The 21,308-nt window shown below is 45.2% G+C and overlaps 1 protein-coding gene across 1 annotated transcript in view; it reads right to left on the reverse strand.

Moving 5' to 3' along the window:
• COL2A1 (collagen type II alpha 1 chain) overlaps positions 1–21,308 on the reverse strand; it is a 96,794-nt gene that overhangs the window by 4,392 nt on the left and 71,094 nt on the right. Inside the window, exons 39-51 of the mRNA XM_066618472.1 lie at positions 19,233–19,286; positions 17,713–17,766; positions 14,875–15,036; positions 14,667–14,774; positions 12,213–12,320; positions 10,488–10,541; positions 8,641–8,748; positions 6,879–6,932; positions 3,811–3,918; positions 3,290–3,343; positions 2,218–2,325; positions 1,419–1,707; positions 29–216 (exon numbers count right to left, since the gene is read on the reverse strand). Of these exons, the coding sequence (XP_066474569.1) occupies positions 29–216; positions 1,419–1,707; positions 2,218–2,325; positions 3,290–3,343; positions 3,811–3,918; positions 6,879–6,932; positions 8,641–8,748; positions 10,488–10,541; positions 12,213–12,320; positions 14,667–14,774; positions 14,875–15,036; positions 17,713–17,766; positions 19,233–19,286 (1,449 nt within the window). The remainder of the gene's footprint in view (positions 1–28; positions 217–1,418; positions 1,708–2,217; positions 2,326–3,289; positions 3,344–3,810; positions 3,919–6,878; positions 6,933–8,640; positions 8,749–10,487; positions 10,542–12,212; positions 12,321–14,666; positions 14,775–14,874; positions 15,037–17,712; positions 17,767–19,232; positions 19,287–21,308) is intronic.

Below are 21,308 nucleotides of genomic sequence, written 5' to 3' on the forward strand. Positions count from 1 at the left end.
GGGCCTGGTTCCTTCTAAGGCCACTTACGTGGAAACCTCCATTGATGGTCTCTCCAAACCAGACATGCTTCTTCTCCTTGCTCTTGCTTGTCCACCAGTTCTTCTTGGGAATGCCACTAGGCTTGGGATAGACACAAGTTTCACCCGTTTCCATATTACAGAAAACTTTGATGGCATCCAAGGTGCAGCCCTGGTTCGGGTCAATCCAATAGTCACCTGCCCAATTAAGAAAACAGTAATCAGGATACTCTCTCTCTCTCTCTCTCTCTCTCTCTCTCTGTCTCTCTCTCGCCTATTGGTTTCACCAGGCTTCCTGCACAATGTGACCTCCTATCCTGTAGATACAGCATACCCATCAGATACATAGGCTGTGGACAGGCAAATGGTACATAAGGATCTACTGACAGATCTTTGGGTGTATTTGCAGTAGATTGGCAAGTAAAGAGTTGTGGACTCCAAACTGCTTAACAGAAGAAACAACAAAGAGGTTTCTCCCCTCCCAAATAAGCTGCTGAAACAAACTTGGGGGGGGGGGCAGGAGTAGTTTCTGTAAAAAGGCTGTGACCCAAGTTTAGAACTGAAACTAGATTCTTGATCAGCTGCTATGAAGTAGCCCTTTCCTTAATCAGAAATCCACTCCCCCTGCCACTATTTTGCCCCTTGCTTTGGAAGGTTGATCTTGGGGGTTCTAGGAAAAAACAAAGTCGATCCCACAAACCTGCCATCTGCCCACCCCCTGGCATAGGCAATTATACTATGTTAGAAAAATGGAACATGTAGTGCCTGACTGTAAACAGAAAGCTAATGATTCTGCTTTGCAATCTCTGAGGAATGGAAGTGTGAGTCTCTCAATTTTGCAGCTGTTGCTAGAGGCCAATCATGAACATGCATTCTGCCAATTGCTATTCTGCTTTACTGGTTTACAAGCATATGTTTTATTGATATGTAGACATATTGGTATGAACATAACTCCCATTTAGTTACTAGAGTCATATTTACAGTAAGCATGATAAATACTTTGATCTAGTCTAACTGGTTTTTGCTCTGTTGATATCTTTACAAAAGCAGCACGTTTGGTGCTATGGGAAAGGGATAGTTAGTGTCTCTTCTACCCTCAGTGCAGTGTGTGTCCACTGATTTTAGGGAGAAGCAATATGTTCACAGGCATCTGCTATATGGATTGAACAGTACATCTATGTGAGCCAGCTGATGCTAAAGTATCCTGCACATTTAAATAGTAGACATCAGAAAGGCTAAAACCATGGTCTCAGATCCTGCAATGAGCATCACTCGATATACACTTAGTGATATCAAGTTAGTGATATACACTGCTCCTCCCTGGCTAAGTTATTATGTCACTGAGCAGAAAGTCAGTCTCCCTTACACAGATCACAAATGGCATGCCTCAATACACTCACCACTCTTCCATTCAGGGTGGCAGAGTTTGAGGTCACGGCAGGTACGGGCTGGGTTCTTCTTACTGCCTTCAGGGCTTCGGATACTTTCAATCTGGTTGTTGAGTGACTTCAGGGTGGCGTCGACCTCAGCATCGTGTTGCCGCAAGTTGCCAGAAGCCTGGTCTGATCGCATGTAGCGCATAGGGTCGGGGCCTTTCTCAACCTGACCCAGGCCAGCAAAGGCTGACATGTCAATCCCAGGTCCAGGTGGGCCAGGAGGACCAGGGGGTCCAGGGTTTCCAGGGGGACCCTGTGGGGTTAGGGGAAAGGGGATAGTCCTGTCATCTTTGCTACCAAGTAAAAGCAATTCTCTGCCATGCCACTCTTGTCAGGTTCCACAAACCCTCTCTATGTACTATTCACTCTGCTGACTGCAAAATGGGATAGGCTAGGCAAGCATGGCTTATAACAACATTTCTAGGTTCAAGACCTGCTTTGGGGCCAAGATGTTAGAGTCAATTGCCACTTCATCCTTTCCAGCTCTTTTATTTTTATCCCACTAAAATAATTCAACAAAAATCTTATACTGGAACATGTCCATGGACCACCACCCCACACACAATTCCCACTGATGGAAAAACACAGTCCTCTCTCAGCACAGAGGGCTCTAGGTCATCCTCAAAAGGAAAAAAAAGTTTGGACCACCCTGACACTGAAATTTAAAATTAGCTCGATGGAGAGATTCAAGCCCCACTGCTAAAGCGCACGTGGAGAGTAGATAGCAAGTTGTTTTGTATTTGAAGATTCTCCAGTTACTTACAGCAGGACCAGTTTCTCCACTACGACCACGAGGACCAGGAGGACCAATGGGGCCAGGCATTCCATTAGAGCCATCTTTGCCAGAAGGGCCAACGGGGCCTGGGGGACCCTAAGAGAACAAACATGAGTGAGAACCAGGCTTCAAGTGAATGCAGGTATGCATTACATGGGCTTCTTGACATTACCATATGCAAAATTTCCCAGTATTATGAAGCTGTGAAAAACATAGCAGGTGCTGCCCAAGCCCTAAGCTACAACAACAGGACCCATATATCTTTTCCATCATTGACATTTTATTAAAGATATTTATATACCACTTTTCAATAAGAAGAAGTTTACACATTATGTTGCAGAATAAAAGAAAAAGTGGCCCTCTATCCCAGAGGACTCACAATTTCAGCATGAGTTTCTATGAAGAACATATATATATAGGAGCCCCGTTATAGTCATGTAGGATTCATAATGATAGACTTTCAAATTCCATCAGGCTGAAGTAAAACACAAACACCATCTGATTTTCAGATCTAATTTTCCTTAGAAGAGCTTGTGGTAATGTACAGAATCCAGCCCCCTCTTTACCCTTGTAACAACTTTAAGGGGGAGATTAAGCTGGTAGAACAAGGTCCTCAAGTTTGGGCCCAACATCACATTGTGAGTGAAGATATGAAACTGGAATTCCCCAGTACTTATCAGATACTCTACTACAAGCGTGTGAGGCTGCTGTCTTCTACAGAGTCAGACTGGTCCATTAAGATCAGTATTGTCTGCACTGATCTGCAGGAGCTCTCCAAGGTTTCAGAGAAGGGGGTCTTTTCTAGTCCTACCTGCAGGTGCCAAGGACTGGACCCAGGATGATCTGCATGCAAAGCAGGTGCTCCACCAGTGAGCTACACTCTCCCCACTACACTACACTCTATACAAATACATACAGCTTCTTTTACTGCACAACAGTAAAACTAGAACGCCTGAATACATTCGTTGATGCACCAGATCCAAACACCAGGCTGTAACACTGCCCTGCTTCTTCCCTAATGAAATGAGATTTTCTCATTGTGCCCTTGGGATGAACTTACCCTGGGACCAGAAGGACCTGCAGGGCCAGATGCACCTTGATCTCCAGAAGGACCCTAAGAAAGAGGGGGGAAAAATGGCATCATCATTTCTCAGTCCCTGTACACACTAATTTCATGTGTGATATTGGTCAAATTTGTTGGAGTCTCACCACTGCCCTGCATAAACTGAAGATGCACCCTAGAATACAGTGTATTTTAGGCAAAGACCCATAATGATGGGCAAGCTGTCTTTCTGGGAACTTTGTCCTTCATTCCTAATCTTCTCACTGAGAAACCCTTGATAAGATTCCCCCCAAACTCACAAGTTCTCAGGAACACAATTTGACAACCACTAGATTTATCAGATTCTACATAATAAGTTTTACTAGAGAGAAATATATATTCTTGCATTAAATGTTGATTCTTATTCCTGCTGCAAGTGGTAGGGAGAAAACCTGGAATACCCCTCTGATTGTGGCACTCCTAGAATCACACATCTTGGATTGTATCCTACCCTGTGATATGCTAACATCAAAACTTACAGGAGGTCCAGGGAGACCCTGCAGGCCAGTGAATCCTCTGTGACCCTTCAGACCTCTCTCTCCTGCCTCGCCAGCTTCACCCTTGTCACCACGAGGACCTTGTGGACCCTGGAAAGAGTACAGAAGAAACAATTGGGTCAAAATCATTAACAGAATAGACAGCAATCATATGTGACACATGCAGCAACCTAGGGAAACTTGGTCACATGATAGTGATGTTACTCTGTGCCTTGGTGCCTGTATATTTGATCACTAGCTGAGGATCATTCTGTACCACATGGCATGAATGTTGCTGAATTTCCCTTTGGGCAGCCCTATCCTCATGTTAGCTTGGACAGCATTTCTTGATCCTGTTGGCTTATGCTGATGTCACAATGGGCCTCTGTTACTTCTGCAACTGACTAAGCTGCCTTGCACAATGTTTCCATGGCTTCTATGACATCAGAATTACATGACCTCTGACTGCCTTTGGCTCATCTGCTCCAATGTTTTGCAAACCTTAGGATGAGGAGCTGACCATTTAGGGAACAGGAAAATTCCAGTTCCTATAGGCAACTTTAAACTGAGCATAATGGAGCTGGACCACATTTACTTCACTGGAACAAGATAACGCTGCCCATAAGGTAGGGGTACAGGGGCTCTGGTGCGAAGTCTTCCTTTACAGTTAGTGCAATGAGCTGGATCTTTTATAGTACCCACTATATATCTTGCAAAGTTTGTGGCTCTCTAGTACCTCTAGTGGATGCTGTGTGAAGGTAAAGAGCTTTCATGGGCCTCTAATGTCTAAGGCGATCAGGGCTTACCAACATTTTACAAGTGCTCTGTTCATTCTAATGCCTATGAGCAGGCATTGAAGTGATCAGGAAGAAGTAACATATAAACCACTTTGAATCAAACGATGCTACTTTTCAACTTGTTTGTGTGAGGATTGAACCCTCTTCATTCCATCCAAGAATGACTACATCAGGGGTGCTCAATACGTCCTTCGGGATCGACCGGTCGATCCCGAGGCAAAATCAGTCGATCACGGAGCCCTGTCTGTAGGCACTGACACACACACACACACACACACACACACACACACACACAGAGGGCTGGCAAGCCGGAGTCACCCAGCCGGGCTCCCTCCCCCGAACTCTGCCCCCTCACAGGAGCCCCCGAGCCTGCGAGGCGAGGCTGCTCAAGGCGCGTGAGGATCGCGCTGGCCGCAGGGCGGAGGATGGGGCCGAGGCTGGCCGGGCAGCTCCGGGCGCCTGGCAGGCCCCCTCCTCCGCCCCATGCTGCTGCGGGGCTTCCTTGGGGAGGAGGAGGAAGGAGCGGACCCGAAGGGAGGGGCTCCCCCGCCGCCCTGTCTGTAGGCACTCACACACACAGAGGGCTGGCAAGCCGCAGTCACCCAACCGGGCTCCCCCGCGAACTCTGCCCCCTCGCAGGAGCCTCCGAGCCTGCGAGGCGAGGCTGCTCAAGGCGCGCGAGGATCGCGCTGGCGGCAGGGCGGAGGATCGGGGCTGTGGCTGGCCGGGCAGCTCCGGGCGCCTGGCAGGCTCCCTCCTCCGCACCATGCTGGCTGAGGGGCTTCCTTGGGGGGCATCGGAGAAGGTGATGCCAGAGGAGGAAGAGAAGGAAGCCGCGGGAGTCTGCAGAGCCGAGGACAGCCGGGGAGGAGGGAGCGCAGCCCGGCAGCGGCGTGCCCGAGGAGGAGGAGGAGGAGGAGGAAGGAGCGGACCCGAGGGGAGGGGCTCCCCCCGCCGCCCACCCCCGTGGGGCTGTCACAGGAGGCGATTGTGAGCTGCGCGCTTGGGTCACTGAGGCCGGCGATCCATGTGCCGCTGAGCCGGGGGGCGCACGACACTGATCGGGCGGCGGCCAGGAGGCGCTGCCGGCCTGGGGGGAGGGAGCCGAGACCCAGAGAGAGGTGGGCACGCGTGGCAAACTTCGGGCACAAAGTTGGACCGGGGTGAGGATGAGGAAGATGGTGGTGGTGGGCTCCCAAATCAGACACTGGGGAGGAAAGTTCAATTGGGGGGGGGGGGGTCCTGGCTTGGAAAAGTCCCTATTCCCCTCTTGCCTTCTTGCCCCACTCACTCTACCCCCCACTTGTGCCCCCCCTGTACAGTGCCCCCCCCTTGTCCCATCCACTCAAGATCCATTCCCCTGGCCCTCACTCATCTATTCCCCCCCCAGCCACTTAAGCCTGAGTAAGAAGGATGGCTTGGCTAGACCACCCTAGTGTGCCACTAACGGTCCTCAGGTGTGCCCTGGGGGGTTTTGGGCAAGCTCAGGCATTACAAAGTAATTACAAGTTTAAAATAAATAAAATGTATTGTTATTGTAAAATAAATAAAATATATTGTTATAAAACAATAAAATATTGTTTATTTATAAACAATAAAAATGTTTATAGTTAATTATGTTGTGTTGTGCAATATTGGCTCATGCGGTTATGCAAGGTACACCAACATACATTGTACACATAAATGTTATATGTTATGATAGCACGAACATTGTAAAAAAACTCTGGTAGATCTCCAGGCCTTGCTGGGTTTCAAAGTAGCTCTCCAGCCAAAAAAGTGTGAGCACCCCTGGACTACATCATTGCAGGATATAATTACTTTCCTGCCTAGAAAGCAGGGCTGAAGAGCATGTTGGGAAACTCACATATCACTGAATTATGATGCTCCTTGGTAAGAAGTGAGCAAGATATTTCTGTAGGTGAATAGTACAGCAAGAGGCAATTACTCCTGAATGACCCTTCCCCTAAAAGTACTATACTTATTGTTGTTTGTCTCCATTCAAATGAACACAGGCTTTTTGTTTAAATGGCAGGCTTTCGTGTTGGAAGATCCAGATCTGTCTCTGGGATGGTCTTTGCTACATGTTAAGCATACTCAGTAACATACAATCATTGTAGTTATTAGCCCAAAATGAGAAAACAGACAGTCCTCCCTCTTTGGGCCTTTTATGACAATGCTATTAACTACTGTCTCAGGGATGCTAAAAATCTTCAGCTGAGCATCTATGGGAACTCAGGAAAAATTAAGTGAGACAAAGGAGAAGCAAATACTTACTGGCATGCCACGTGCACCTGCAGGACCAGATGGACCCATTGGACCTTGAGCACCCTGGAAAAACACATTGATGGGTTATGCATTATCCAAAAGGTTAAGGTGGATTTCTTCATCCACTCTGAGAGGAAATTGGAGTCAGCTAGAGGCATTTGAATATAGGTAGACACAGGGCTCATCTTCAGAGACTGAACCAAGGCAAATGACTTTTACCCAAGGAGGGAAAAGCAGCTTTGGATGCAGGGGAATTGTTAGTAGAAAAAACAATTTCCTTCCCTCCCCCTTCAATTGAAAATTGCAGTTTCTGTCATTACATTTATTTAAACAAAGAAAACTTCAGGAAAAACTATACTCTGCTATGTTTGGCATGACCCAGACTGAGAAAACCCAGAGGATCTATATACTTTAGAGTAGCAGTTCTTCAACTCACTGGGAGTTCGAGAACTGCTTGTAAGCGCTTGTGAGGACAGGGACTGGGAGGGTGTGTGTGTCTGGCAGCACCGCAGCAATTGCGGCACCATGGGCACCCAGAGGCTTGTCTCTCTACCTGGGGAGGTCAGCAAAATCGGAGAGGGTCTGGGAGGCCTGCAGCCTCCTTTGCGAGTCTCTCCTAAGTTTTGTCTCGCTCCACTCTGCGGGATGGAGCAACTTCTGGTTTACCAGGAGACAGGGTAAACTGGAAGTTCCTCCAACCTGCAGACTGCAGTGAAATGAAGCTTGGGGAAGACTGGCACAGGGGTCTGCGGGCCTCCCAGACCCTCTCCAAGGCTAGCTGACCAACCAGGTAGGGAGACAAGCCTCTGGGTGCTTGCAGCACTGCGATAGCTTTGGCGTTGCCAGGGCACCCATTCCTGGGCCATTCCTCTTAAGGGGAAATGGCCTGCTTTTTGCTCCTATGGTGGGTCACAACCCACCACTTTGAGCACCAGTGTTTTAGAGGAATAAAGTTTGGTTAAGCCAGAGATTGAGGCTACACTTAACAATTGAAAGTAACCTCCTACAGCATTTCATTGTCTTGCTGGGTGAGACCAAGGGTCCAATTATTCCAGCATTTTGTTTCAATAGCAGTTAGCCACAGGCCACCGGAAGCCCAAAAGCAGGACATGAAGGCAGTGGGATTTCCCTATTGTTTGTCTTCAGCAACAGATAATTAGGATTATACGTACTTCCTCTGTATATGAAGGTTTCATTTAGCTATCAGAGTTAACATTTGATAGACCACTTTCCATAACATTGACTAATTCCTTTTACACCTAATAAGCCACTGGTAATCACCTCATCTTGTGGCAGAGAATTCTATAATTTAATTAAGCATTATGCAAAGCACTACTTTCTTTTGTTAATCCTGAATCCACTTACAAGCAGCTTCATTGGTTGAACCCAACTTTGAATATTATAAGAAGGAGCAAAAAGTCCATGAAAAATCGAACCCATTTATGATAGTCAATCAAAATTTCTTTCAATCCGATGCTAACCCAGTGATAGTTTGTCATGGAGGACATTTCCCCTCCAAGTGAACTCCCTAAATGTCCCAGAATTCCTTGAGATGGGGAAAATTAACCCCTGATTTGGTTCTGGCGCTTTACATTGCTGACATTTCTCTATTTACTGTTGTTTTTGATAAACACATACAAGATGGTTTTGTTATTTTTAATGTATTTTAATTTTAATTGTACACCACTCGAGGGGCTTTTCTGAAAAGCAACCAACAATATTTAACAAGCACAACAAAATAAGTCCCACTGTGTGGTTTCTGGGTACTTACTGATTCGCCTCTGTCTCCCTGTTTGCCAGTTGGACCAACAGGGCCTGGAGAGCCAGGTGGGCCAGGAGCGCCAGGACCTCCAACAGGACCAGTCTCACCACGATCACCCTGTCAGGGAAAGAGTGTTGATGTATCAAAGACAAATTATGCAACTTTTGTATCCTGTTGAAGATCAGCAGCCCAACAGGTGTTTCATTTTTCTCTTTGGTTCCATATTATTAGAAGATGTAGCAGATACTAGGGATGAAACTTCGAGAAAGAGTTCAAGGAATATTTCAAGGGGAAGACTTCAAGGAGAAGAGGTACAGAACATCTTTTGTTGTTGAGCACCGTGCATGGGTATCGGGAACAAGTTACTGCCATGGAGCAGGGGAAACTCTCTTTCCCTTGGGGTCTAGGCATCCTGCCCACTTTGGTAAAGTTATATTCTATTATCAGAATAAATTATACGATTTGTTTATTTGCAGTAATTCAATTTGCACAAATGAATGTCCATAGTTTATTCTTCAAAACTTTATCTGCAGCATTCAGATTTTATGGCAGAAGTTGAGTGGTAGAAGAGAAGCATGAGAAAATGTGGAACTTTGGAGCATAGGTGTTGACAATACAAGTGGGCAGGGTAATATGAAGGGGCAGTGGCATTGCAAGGGGGGTGCGGGGGGTGGGCTGCACTGGGTGACACGCAAGGGGGGGTGACGTGCACTGGGGGTGACACGCTAAAATCACGGTGGTTAGGAGTAACCCCATCAAGTTATATACCGTTGGATGTGGAATTTCCAGCAGAATGCAATGGAAAAAACCAGAGTGAAATATCTCCTTTCTATCAAAAGCTATTGGCAAAAAACCAGAAAACAGCTCAATAAATGCTCCAGAAGGCAGCCCCTCCCATAAAAATTAAACAGAGGCTTGACATGGTAAGGTGAATTTTTTTCTGTTTTAGGCTGCAATTCTATCCACACTTTCCTGGGAGTAAGCCCCACTGACTATAATGGGACTTACTTCTGAGTAGATAGGCATAGGCTTGGGCTGTCAGACCTGTAAAGCCAGGTGGGTCCTGATTGTGATATGCTTGAAATATAATAACTTAAATTGAACTGGATACTGGGTAGGGGTGAAAATCTTACTGATTTTTTTTTTTTTGGAGGGGGGGTTATTGCAGGCAGGCTACAGAGAAAATTTGCTTGGTGGAACAGGGCTGGCTTCCCCTTATTTAATTATTTGTTTTACTTTAATTATTTATAATTATTTATTTTAATTTGCTTTATGATGGGTCCTGGTCAGATTGTCATTCTAAAAAGTGGGTCCCAGTGCTAAAAGTATAAGAACTGCTCCAATAAGGTATTAGTAAGTTGGCACCCTGGGGGGAGGTGACACCACTAGTGACCAAAATCACTAAAATCACAATTTGTAAAAATAATACCATCATGTTATAAATCAATCAATGTGTAATTTCATGCAGAATGCAATGAAACAAACTGTGTTGAAATATCTTTATTCTACCAAAAGGTACAGCCAAAAAACCAGAAGGGGCAGGGTGATGGTAGATCACCACGCCCATCACCTGGAGTGTTGCCCCATCCAATTCATGGGGGTGACGTGCTGGCCTCCCGCACTGGATGACGCGAACCCTAGTGACGCCACTGTGGAGGGGAGAGAGCCTATCCCAACCTGGAGCATGAGGTTGATGCTACATGTTTGTTTTTAATTTCCTTACGGGTACCACCAACTGGAATGTAATGCCTATACCTGCTTTAGATAATCACTGAACAAGTAAAAGGAGAGTGGGGAAGTGAACTAGCCACCTTCAAAACAACAATGATTAACACTACTTCGAGATGGACACTTACCTTCACTCCAGGGGAACCATCTCTGCCTGGGGGACCATCTGAACCAGGATTGCCCTGAAAATGAGAAGAATGGGTGATTATTTCTTAGGAGCAGCAGGATAGCAACAGCCCAGGGTAGTGAACCATATTCAGCCCAAACTATTCTTATCACATATCTTTCACTTGGTAGTTGCCTCTATCAATACCAATGATCTCAGACACTGAGCTCATTCCAGGAAGCTAGGGTCCTGAGGACAGTTCCTTTTATCATTTTCATATAAAGGAACTTCCCTCTCACTCTCTAATTCTGCAAGAAACTTACTATCTCCTCCTAGCCTACTTCCTTTAAGGTCAAACATGGGAATCAAGTTTGGTAGACACTGGTCCAGGTGTGTAGTTTTTAATCCTACATTCAAGAGCAACTCAGCAGCTCCTGCTGCCTCCAAACCAGAAGATATGCTTCCCAAATTGCTGATGAGGAGCCAGCCTTTAGCCTTCACTGAGGACTCCATGGTTCACTCCTCAAATTCACTTCTTCTAAATGTTAGTTAAGGTGCAATCATGTTCATATTTCTACTCCCACATGTAGCTAACACTGCCCTTCATTTTCAATCCAGTTTGAAAACATCCCACTCATAGAAAAACCCTGCCCACAACTTTGGAATTCTGCTTCTGGAACGGTTGGCATGTAAAAGTTCTAGAAATGTTGCAACTGACAATGAGTTCCTTTTCAGGATTGTGATTTGGATTTTTGAGAAAAACTGAAACACCCCATTCTTCAGAAAATCTACTTAGAATGAAGGCATTAAAATGATAAACATGTTATACAGAACGCAGATAATATAGGCAGTCGTCCTCCCCCTGTATCCACAGGGATCTGTTCCAGGGAGCCCCCACCCCATCCCGTGGCTACGTAAACTGCAGATATGTGTCCTCCACATTCATTCACACAGTGTGGAACCTTACTGGAGTGAAAAGGATCTTCCTTATACAGGTCACTATATGCATTCAAGCTTATAGTAACATTAAGGCAAGCTGACGGTAGCTTGAATGCTTGACAAGACTCTATCAAGGTTAACAGAAAACAGAATAGAGTCTTTTCAAGCATTCAAGCTGCCATCAGCCTGCCTTAATGTCACTATAAGTTTGGATGCTTATAGTGACCTGCATAAGGAAGATCATTTTCACTCCAATAAGGTTCCAAACTACATTAATGGGAGATGGGGCCCGGAGGGCCAGGGGGAGGGGCTGGCAGGGGCTCAGGCCCCACCATGGCTAATTGAATCTGTGTATGCCAGATCTATGGATATAGGGGCCCACCGATATTAATTGGAATAGTCCATGAAACATTTCTACCAAAAAAAAAATAAAAAAATTCAGCATGAGGTTGCTGCAGCATGACAAATTATTATCAAAACTAGCATCCAATGGAATAATATAAAGAAAACTGTTGGCTTTTCCAGTAATGCATTTGCAACAAAGTTTTTTTCCTTGTTTAATTAAAAACCACTGTTCATGCTGAGAGATAATATACTCAGATTTAAAAAAAAATATTACTCCATTGTGGAGCATCAGGGAAAAAAAGTTTGATTTTTGTTGTGGTCCTTCAAATTTTTTGCTGATGTTTAGGTCTCAGGTATACATGGCTAGTCAGGAGGAGGAGGGTAGGGACCTTCCTCCCTTGGATAGGGGACTTTCCCTTTCATTTCCATGTCACCTGTATGGAAAGTTGGCTATGTTGCTCACCTCACGTCCAGGCTCGCCAGAAGGACCGGTCAGACCTGGCGGACCAACAGGGCCAGGTGGGCCTCTGTCCCCAGGACCTCCAGGAGCTCCTTGTTTACCAGGCTCACCCTGAGGAGAGAAAAGGCAACAGAGACAGCTCAGCTCAGGAGAGAAAAGGCATTCAAGGCAGGCTATTTTATTAGTTAGGAGTAAGTTCAGAGGTTGGCCAGGTCAGGCAATAGCTGAGGACTCAAGCTGATGAGGCTCCACCCAGCTAAGCTGGCCTTTTGGACCCCTGCCTCAATAGATTTCCCCTTATTCCCTGATATATCTAGGAAGAGTTGCTGCTGTTGCTGGGAAGCTTGAGGGGATCCAGTACAGGGCTGTGAATTGATGCAGCTGTTTTAAAGCTGAGGCCCTGGGGCAGATTCTTCAACAGATATTGTATTACCAAGTTATTGTTGTTGGCTATTATTGATGACAGCCCCTGATTAATCCTTATAATACATAGCTTCCTCTTCATTTCTTTCCTGCTCATGCTAGCCATCCCACTTCTTGTTCCCTTACACAGCCAGCCTTGCATCTTCTTTTTCCTTCTCTGCACTTTTTGAGCCAGATCCTCCCTTTGCCTCTTGGAGGAACAAGCATGAAAATGGTCCAACTCCTAGGAGAAACAGGTAAAGGACTGTGCCCTGTCTAGAAGCATCTTCCAAGAATCCTCTTAATGTCTTTCTTTAATCAATAGGTCAGTTCAGACACACATAACACAGACAGCTCTGTCCTCATCTGGAAACTGTACCACCTCAAATTTATGTAGGGGGCTGTTTGCTTGAAAGTGTCCTTGTCAAACATGTTTCACATAAGGGGGGAGGGAATTCCTTGTCTCTTCACTATAATTTTTTCTGGTTGATCTTGTACATCTGCCTTTTCCCTCCATCCCCTTTCTTTGTATCTTGTCTTATTTAGGGCCCAATCCTTTCCCATTTTTCAATGCTGGTGCAGCTGTGCCAATGGGGCGTACACTGCATCTTGTGATGGGGACGCAGTCACAGAGGCATCCTCACGGTATGGGAACATTTGTTTCCTTACTTCAGGGTTGCACTGCAGCTGCACCAGTGCTGGAACATTGGATAGAACTGGGTCCTTAGACTGCAAACCTGTGCTTTTTGCTTTATTAATCTTTTTTAATGAAGTGCTTAAAATTTTCTAGGCATTATACATCGGTTTAAAAATTATGTAGGTCCGAACCACTGTCTTACAATCTAACAAAAACAATCCAAAATGAAAAAGGAATAAGGAAGAAAGAGAAATACAAACTAATTCAAGTACCATATAAAACTCTAAAATCAAAACTTCTCTTTGATGATACTATAGTGCTGGGCTTGGTAATAACCTAGGGTTGTTTTTCACAAAAACAACTTCCTATGTGAATGAACTCTGAGGAGGAATCATCTTCTGAAGACTGAAGTCTGAATTCCTATACACCTAGGAATTCCCTCTCACTCTATGCTTGCCTAGATCTTTTATTACTTTGTGCCGAAGTATGATAGCTCTGCTCAAACATTTCCACTTCTGTGGTAAGGTAAGGAGAAACATTTATGGCAAAAACAGAACTAATTTGACAGAACAAGTGTTCTATCAGTGGAAAGCCCACTCCATTAATGCTGGGGCTGTAGCAACAATGTGCAAAGCAGGGCTGCCAGAATGAAAGGCTGACAACCATGCATGCTACTGGATCATTCAGCCACCACTGGAGGAGGTGAGTTGGCATGGGGGCGCTTGGCTGTGGGCAAGGAGGGGGAGGATCAGAGTCACTGGGAGGTGTGTTGGGGTATGGCAGGGAGTTGATATTGGCAGCAATAGTGCTGCCAATATCCTATGCCACCTGACTAGCCTTGTTGCACCCTGTTGGGTCCACTTAGACTTGTGCCAGCCAAAGAGCTGGTAAAAATCTAAGCGGACCCCTTGGGAAACATGGCATGGCAGAGTGGGTAAGTAAGAATTTCATTTACTTACCTCTCTATCACATTGTGGTCTCTGGCTAGCCCACAGGGTGCAGTGGAGGCTGTGTCAGCACCACTGTGCCCTGCAGGATGGCTGAGAATAGGATTGGGCCATCATTGTTTCAAAATATAAACTTCTTATTTTATATATTTTATTTTATTTTTATTTTATACACACACAAAATTATAAATGTTCTTGATGCAGAATTAAGAACAGAACAAACATATGGAAACTTTGTTTAGCTCTGTAATTAAGGAGATGTTGATCAGGTTATGGGAAAAGGTTGGTCACCTCTTCTCCATGTGCCTTAATTTCAAGCTTAAGTTTAAGATGAAGCCTCCAGCTGAGAAAGCGAATCCATCAGAGTTTTAAATAATGATAGGAAACAAAAAACATTACACTATCAAAACCTTGAGATGGAAGCTACATCTCAGTATTTTTCTCCTAACTTTTATGCCCTGAAGTACTTACAGAAGGACCAGGCAGACCAGGGAATCCTCTCTCACCACGTTGACCAGGGAGACCAACAATTCCTCTCTGACCTGCCAAACCTTGAGGACCAGGGGGGCCATCAGCACCCTAGGAAGGAAAAAAAAGGCAGAGATGGGAGGTGTTTTCCAGATGCAGTAGCAGTAAGTCAGATAAAATGTGTACACAAAAAGACAGGATGAATACATACAGGAGGGCCATCTTCTCCAGAGTCTCCTTTTTCACCAGGGGGACCAGCTGGGCCTTGCAAACCAGGATCACCAGCACGCCCAGCTGGGCCTGCATCACCACGAGCACCCTTGGGACCATCTTTACCAGCAGCACCTGGAGGACCTGGGGGACCAGGATTGCCCTAGAAGAACACAAGGATCAGAGGGAGGAAGCGTACATGACATGAGTTTGTACAAGATACAATATCTCACTGCTGTATACAAATTCAAAAGAATTATCCTCTGCACAAAAACTATTGTGTGAGAATATGAATTCACAGTCACCCTGGGCACCCCATTGTTGGAGAGGAGGGGATATAAATATTTTTAATAAGGGCACAATTTTTAATTGGTGCCCTTGGACCAATGCAAGTCCCTTGCACCCAACTAATGTTGTCATAAAAGTGTTGTAAAGCACTTTTGTGCCAACATAAGGAGAGATCGGCTGGTGCACAGAGGTGCGCCTGCCTTTCTGGGCCGATGTGGGCCCTGGGGAAAGGTGAGTTGCGTCAGTTGAGCTTGGCCAGCACAGGGGTTGGGGGGCATGGGGAGGGCAGGGAGGAGGTGGGAGGGAGGTGTTTCGGGGCAGGGGAGGGCAGGCAGGGAGCAGGAGGCAAATTCTAATCCTGTTCCTGGGTAGCCCAGGGCAATCTTGGGCTGCTTGGACTTGCGCCACCTCCTGAGATGGCACAGATTAGAGTATCTCCATTGGGACTGCAGTGGCTCTCCCTGGGGTAAAGGAAAAAGTTTCCCCATGCCCCTGGCTGAGCCTCTGGCTGCCTGAAACCTGCGCTGGACACAGAGCAGGCCCAATTGACCTGCCTGTTCCAGTACAAGTTAGGATTGGGCTATAAATAAAATTTTATCCAGAAAGGAGTTGCCAGGCAGATTATTTTGGTCACACAGAGGTTTGCTTGTTTGTTTTTCAAAAAACAGGAAGGGAAAACTTTACTCTCTGTTCCCAAATCACTTAGTAGAAAGTAAAATATTTTGTAGACACATTAATAGTAAAAAGGTAGTCATATTAATAGTAATAATGCCTCTCAAATGTCTGAAACTCCCTGGATAGTTAAAGGTTACTCCAGGAAACATTTCTTCCAGAAACTCACAAAAGAGCCACATCTCAAAACAGTCACAAAGCCCATTCAGTCTACTTCCTCCCTGCAGTAAAACAGGACCTAACCCCATGGGCAGACTGCCCATTACCTGGATTGGACCAAGGACCTAACGTCTTATTTTCCACATGGTAGTTGTGAGCCAGCCACTTGAGGTGCTGGACTCAAAAGTGTTACCTGGTTCCAAAAGACACACCAATCACCAAGACTGGCTGAATTGTTTTACCTACCGATGTGTGTTTTAAGAGGCACAAAGAGATTTTAAGAGAATTTGTAAATTTTGGGGCTTGAAGGGTTTTTCTTTTTCTTTTCTTTTTTTAAAAAATTCTCCACCACTGCCTGGTCCCTGGCAGGATCACAGCATGCAGTGGAGGCTATGACAGCAATGCTGGGCTGGCCCAGGATAGGACTGGGCTGTTTGATTATCACTGATGTTTCTGGTTTTATTCTGACTGGCTGACTGCTGCGTTCATTTAAAAATGATGCATCTATTTTGATTTGGCAACAGCGTTCATATGCATTTCAACTGTACAGTAAGTCACTTTAAGGCTGAAATCCTATCCATACTTACCTGGGAGTAAGTTCCATTGGCTATAATGAGACTTACTTCTGAATATACATGCACAGGATTGGGCTTTACTTTGTCTAAGAGCCCTTACACAGCTAACAGACAGGATATAAATTTCTGAACAGTCTATTCTCCCAACAGTCTGATCAAGTGCATTAAGAGCCTCTCTGTTGTGTAAACAGACAATCTGCTGCAGGCTATGGGAGATGAGATTGCCTCATTAAGAGCATCTTTATTGTGCTTTGACCACCGTCATATATGCAGCCTGTCATTAAGCGAACAGTTGTTGAGTGGCAGACACCTGTATTTGGCATTTGTCTTTGTTGCATTTAATCTGATTCATCCCAAAACAGTTGTCAGATTTTTCAGAATAGTTCTGATTTCTATCTAATCTTATCCCCTAAGAGTGAGTGTACTTCATCCTATTTTGTTTCACAAACAGATTCACTCAGCACACATTTCAGGCGATTTACTGGTGCAGCCCAATCATATCTAAAACCCCCTGCTGCCAATGCAGTAGTGCCAAATTGGTGCACGCTGCATTCTGTGGGAGGGCAGTCCTAAAAGCCTCCTCAAGGTAAGGGAATGTTTATTCCCTTACATTCAGGATAGGCCTCTGCTTTCACAATTGGTCTACTTGGACCTGCTCCAGCTTTTTGGTTGGAGCAACCTCTGAGTGAACCTGTGGAGGTGGATCGAGGCTGGAAAGGGGGATAGGATATTGGTGAAGCTGCTGCCACCAATAACTGCCCCCTTCCTACCCTTGACATGCCCCCTCACCACCCTGGTCCCTGAGCCCAACCCTGTTCTTCCCCCTCGCTGCCCCATTTTGCACACACCAACTTAGCAGCACCAGGGCATTTTCAAAGGCCGCTGTCATGAGGCTGTTGCAATTCACCGTTTCCAGCAGTGGCTTTGTTCCATATGACAGCATGTCATGTTTTGCAATGCCGGAAATGCCACTGCACCACCGGAATGTGAGTTCCGATGATGCAGTGGCCTCTTAGGACTGGGCCCCAAGTCTTTGCAGTAAAGAGTTAAAGCCAGGAAAGAGTTAAAGCCCATTCAATACCACTACCCAGACAGTTAATAACCCAAACAAACAAAAAATCAGTACCAAGTGACCCAGGACTTACATTGGAGCCTGGTGGTCCAACTCGTCCTGCTGCACCAGGGAATCCAGTGGCACCCTAGAAAAGAGGAAGGAAAGAATAACCATGGAGAGTGCATCACAGAGGCTTGTCACATCACTACTACCCTCTTGGTTTTCGGCCTGATTTACTGGCTTATAAAAAGTCCCAAGTGCTTGTTGAAACATCACCGTGTTTACAAAGTACAAGTGAAACTATGTTTGGTCTCCAAATGACCATTTGAGGTCAATTAGAGGGCAGGCTGAATGAAGGAGTCCTACTTTTCTCATTCTCCATACCAGTGCCCTGCTGGCACTACGGGCAAGAATAGGGGATAATACATCTCCCTGGTTTCCCACAATGGAGGGTGGAGGGGTTCCCTCCACCAACACAATGATTGCTTGTAGGGCACTGATTCCATTGAACAGCCTATGTGCTCAAGCCAAATCCTAATTTACTACACGGTCACAGTTCAATCTAATTTGTGGCTGGCCATAATAACCGAGGTTGTTAAAAAAATATATTAGGCCAGGCAGTAAGCTCATAGGTTCCCAGGCAGCTGGGCTGCAGGTACCTATTCTCTAACATGCAATATAAAACATGCTGGTTCCTTGGAAAAGTCAGTTAAAACAGAACCCTCCTATTTAAAAGTGCTTCATCTTGGAATACATTTGTTAATGCCTACTAGGTTATTTAATAAGAGCACAAGGACTGTGTTATCAGCTAGCATACAGTGTCTGCTAACAGCATTCACACAAGGTCTGAGGCAGAAGTCCTTTCTGGTCCAGCTATCTAAGGGCCTTTTATCTAGAGAATGTCAAAGATTGAACATGCGAAGCATGTGTCACTGAGCTATGGTTCTTCTCTCCCCCCCCCCCCCAATCACACACACACGGTGCTTTCATCATTAGCCAGGCAGGGTCTCTACAGCAGGGTGTGGAAATTAAGTCTATTTTCTTCTGTTCTATCGTACACATTATTTCTCAAATACAAATGCATGCCTTTCTCTCTTAACCAAGTTGTAGGAATGCAGGCATGTGCAGAGCAAATACAAAGAGGAAGTAGCTGTGGGGAACTAAAAAACAGGTGCAGAAAATCCTTTTGCATCAGGAAATGCTGCCCCATGTCCCTCACAAAACCCCATCTGGTTGACATAGCCCCAAGAGATTGGAACGGGACCAAATATATATGTTTCAGGAAGTAGTTTTAAACATATCAGCTGGAAAGTTGAGAAGAGACAGGTTCCCTTTCACTGGTCTTCAGATATAAGTTACATAGTCAAGTGGAGTAATTGTTAACTGTTGCTCTCCAAGGTGCTGAACAATATGGTCTATACAGGAGGCTTTCTAACTGACAAACTAATCGAAATTATTATTAAGAAGAAAGCACGTCATAGCAGACAATCACTCTAAAGGAGGGGAAACATTTCTATCGCTGACAGCAGTGCCTGGAAGAGCAGGGAGACAGTCCAAGTAAATGGCATGCATATTGCAAAAATAACTTGAAATCATTCACAAAACACTTACTGGGGGTCCCTGCGCACCACGTGCTCCCTTTGGACCAGTCACACCAGTTGGACCCTAGGAGAGATGAAACAAAAACAAAGGTGGATGAAGATAATGATGAATCCTTGAACTCAGCCTCTGACAATTTTCTCAGTAAGAGAAGCAAACAGCCTTTCTCTGGCTCCAGCATCCTTCCTGACAGGCTGGCCCTCCCATCATCCTTCAAGTGACTAACCTCTGTCACTTTTTTGTCTATTGTTGAGACTGAAACTACATATTACATTTGCCATGTGGTGTGTCCTTAAAAGTTTGTTTTGACTCCCTTGCAACAGCCACATGGGGGCATATTTTGAATTGGGGCTGTGATGTTGTGATAGAAGGTATGTAACCTTTACCCTCATTGCCATTTTCCCAACAAATATTACACCAAGGAAGTGGCTATTTAACGCTTACTAGTGTTACTTGCTACAAAGGCATTTTAAGGGTTAATAGTTGCTTTGGGATACAATATTAGATAGAAAAATTGCACAGAGGTAAAGGGTTATATACTCTCCATCACTGCACCATAGCTCTGATCTGAACACTGAAATGGCTACAGAAAGTAATCATTAGCAGTTCTTGAAGTTTGTTTTATCTTAGAACTAGTTTTCACAAACAGCAGATGAAGCTGACTGAACCTCTTCAGACTGTACACAGGGCCTTGCAGGACAGAACATTCCTTCACAGAAAGAGATTCTGACTCACCAAAAAAATCAGCTGTCAGGAAGAAGTCTGGACTAAACAGTTTCCCTGATATCTCATTTTCTAAGCACAAGGAATGTATGTAAAAGCATTCAATGATTCAAACCCCTATCTGTACTTTGAGGTGCTACAGTCCAGTAGCAGTAACAAGCTTACTGCAAAGTGTGAGAACAAAGCCTTAATTATACTTCAGACGGCTTGCCTCTTTTTAAAAAAATTTGTTTTGATATCTACAAAGTCCAGGGGGTAATCTGGCAATGATTGCTGCTATCCTCTGTTAACAAACAGGCAATGCAAAGAGAAATCAGCACACCCCTTCCCAGCACTGAAACTATTTCTGCACTGAAACCAATTTTATCCCATGGGTATCAGACATCTGTGAACTTCATGACACCAGAGGCAAACCTAAGTGTTGGGAAGTGCCAGTCTGAAGACTCCACAGAGAGTCTGAAGAGAAGTCAATGGAGAAAGGCCAGCTTAATTCTGCTGAGAAACTGGACATAAGAATAACTTGCTGTATCAGGCCAAGTGCCGAACTAGTCTAACATCCTGCTTCTGACAGTGGCAGTGGTGTCACTAGGGTTTGCGTCACCTGGTATAGGAGGCCAGCATGTCACCCCCATGATGGACCTCCTCCCATGCAATGGGCGGGGCAAAAACCTGGTTGGTGGGCGAGGTGATGTAACATCACCCCACCTATGTTGGTTTTTTGGCCATAACTTTTGATAGAACACAGATATTTCAAAGTGGTTTGTTTCATTGTATTCTTCTGTAAATTACATATCAAACGTAGGTATTATTCCTACAAAGTGCAATTTTAGCAATTTTGGTCACTAGTGGTGTGTCGTCGTCCCCCCCCCCCCCCAAGGATATCACCTTACTAACATTGGTTCCATGCTGTCTCATAATAACTTCTCATGGGCTCTTTGAACAATCAGTCTCATTGGTCCATTTTGAATTAAGGAAATGTACTTTTTTGTTACATAAGACACTTGCATTCCCCCCCCCCCGGTTTTTTGACAATAACTTCTGATAGAATGGAGATATTTCACTCCAGTTCTTTCCATTGCATTCTGCTGTAAGTTACACATCGAATGGTATATAACATGATGGTATTATTCCTACAAACCACAATTTTAGCGTGTGACCCTCCAAGTGCATGCCCCCCCATGCTCATCACCCAGTGTGGGCCACACCCCCCACACCCCCTAGTGACGCCACTGGTAAGCCAGATGCTTTAGGGAAGTGCACAAGTACTGAACTGTGCCCCCTACCACTGTTTGTACATAGCAGAGATACATTGCATGTATACATGCAGATTCCATGAGGCTATCATGGTTAATATCTGTCGACAGA

This window comes from Tiliqua scincoides, chromosome 2 (genome assembly GCF_035046505.1).
Source record: "Tiliqua scincoides isolate rTilSci1 chromosome 2, rTilSci1.hap2, whole genome shotgun sequence".
Lineage (NCBI taxonomy): Eukaryota > Metazoa > Chordata > Lepidosauria > Squamata > Scincidae > Tiliqua > Tiliqua scincoides.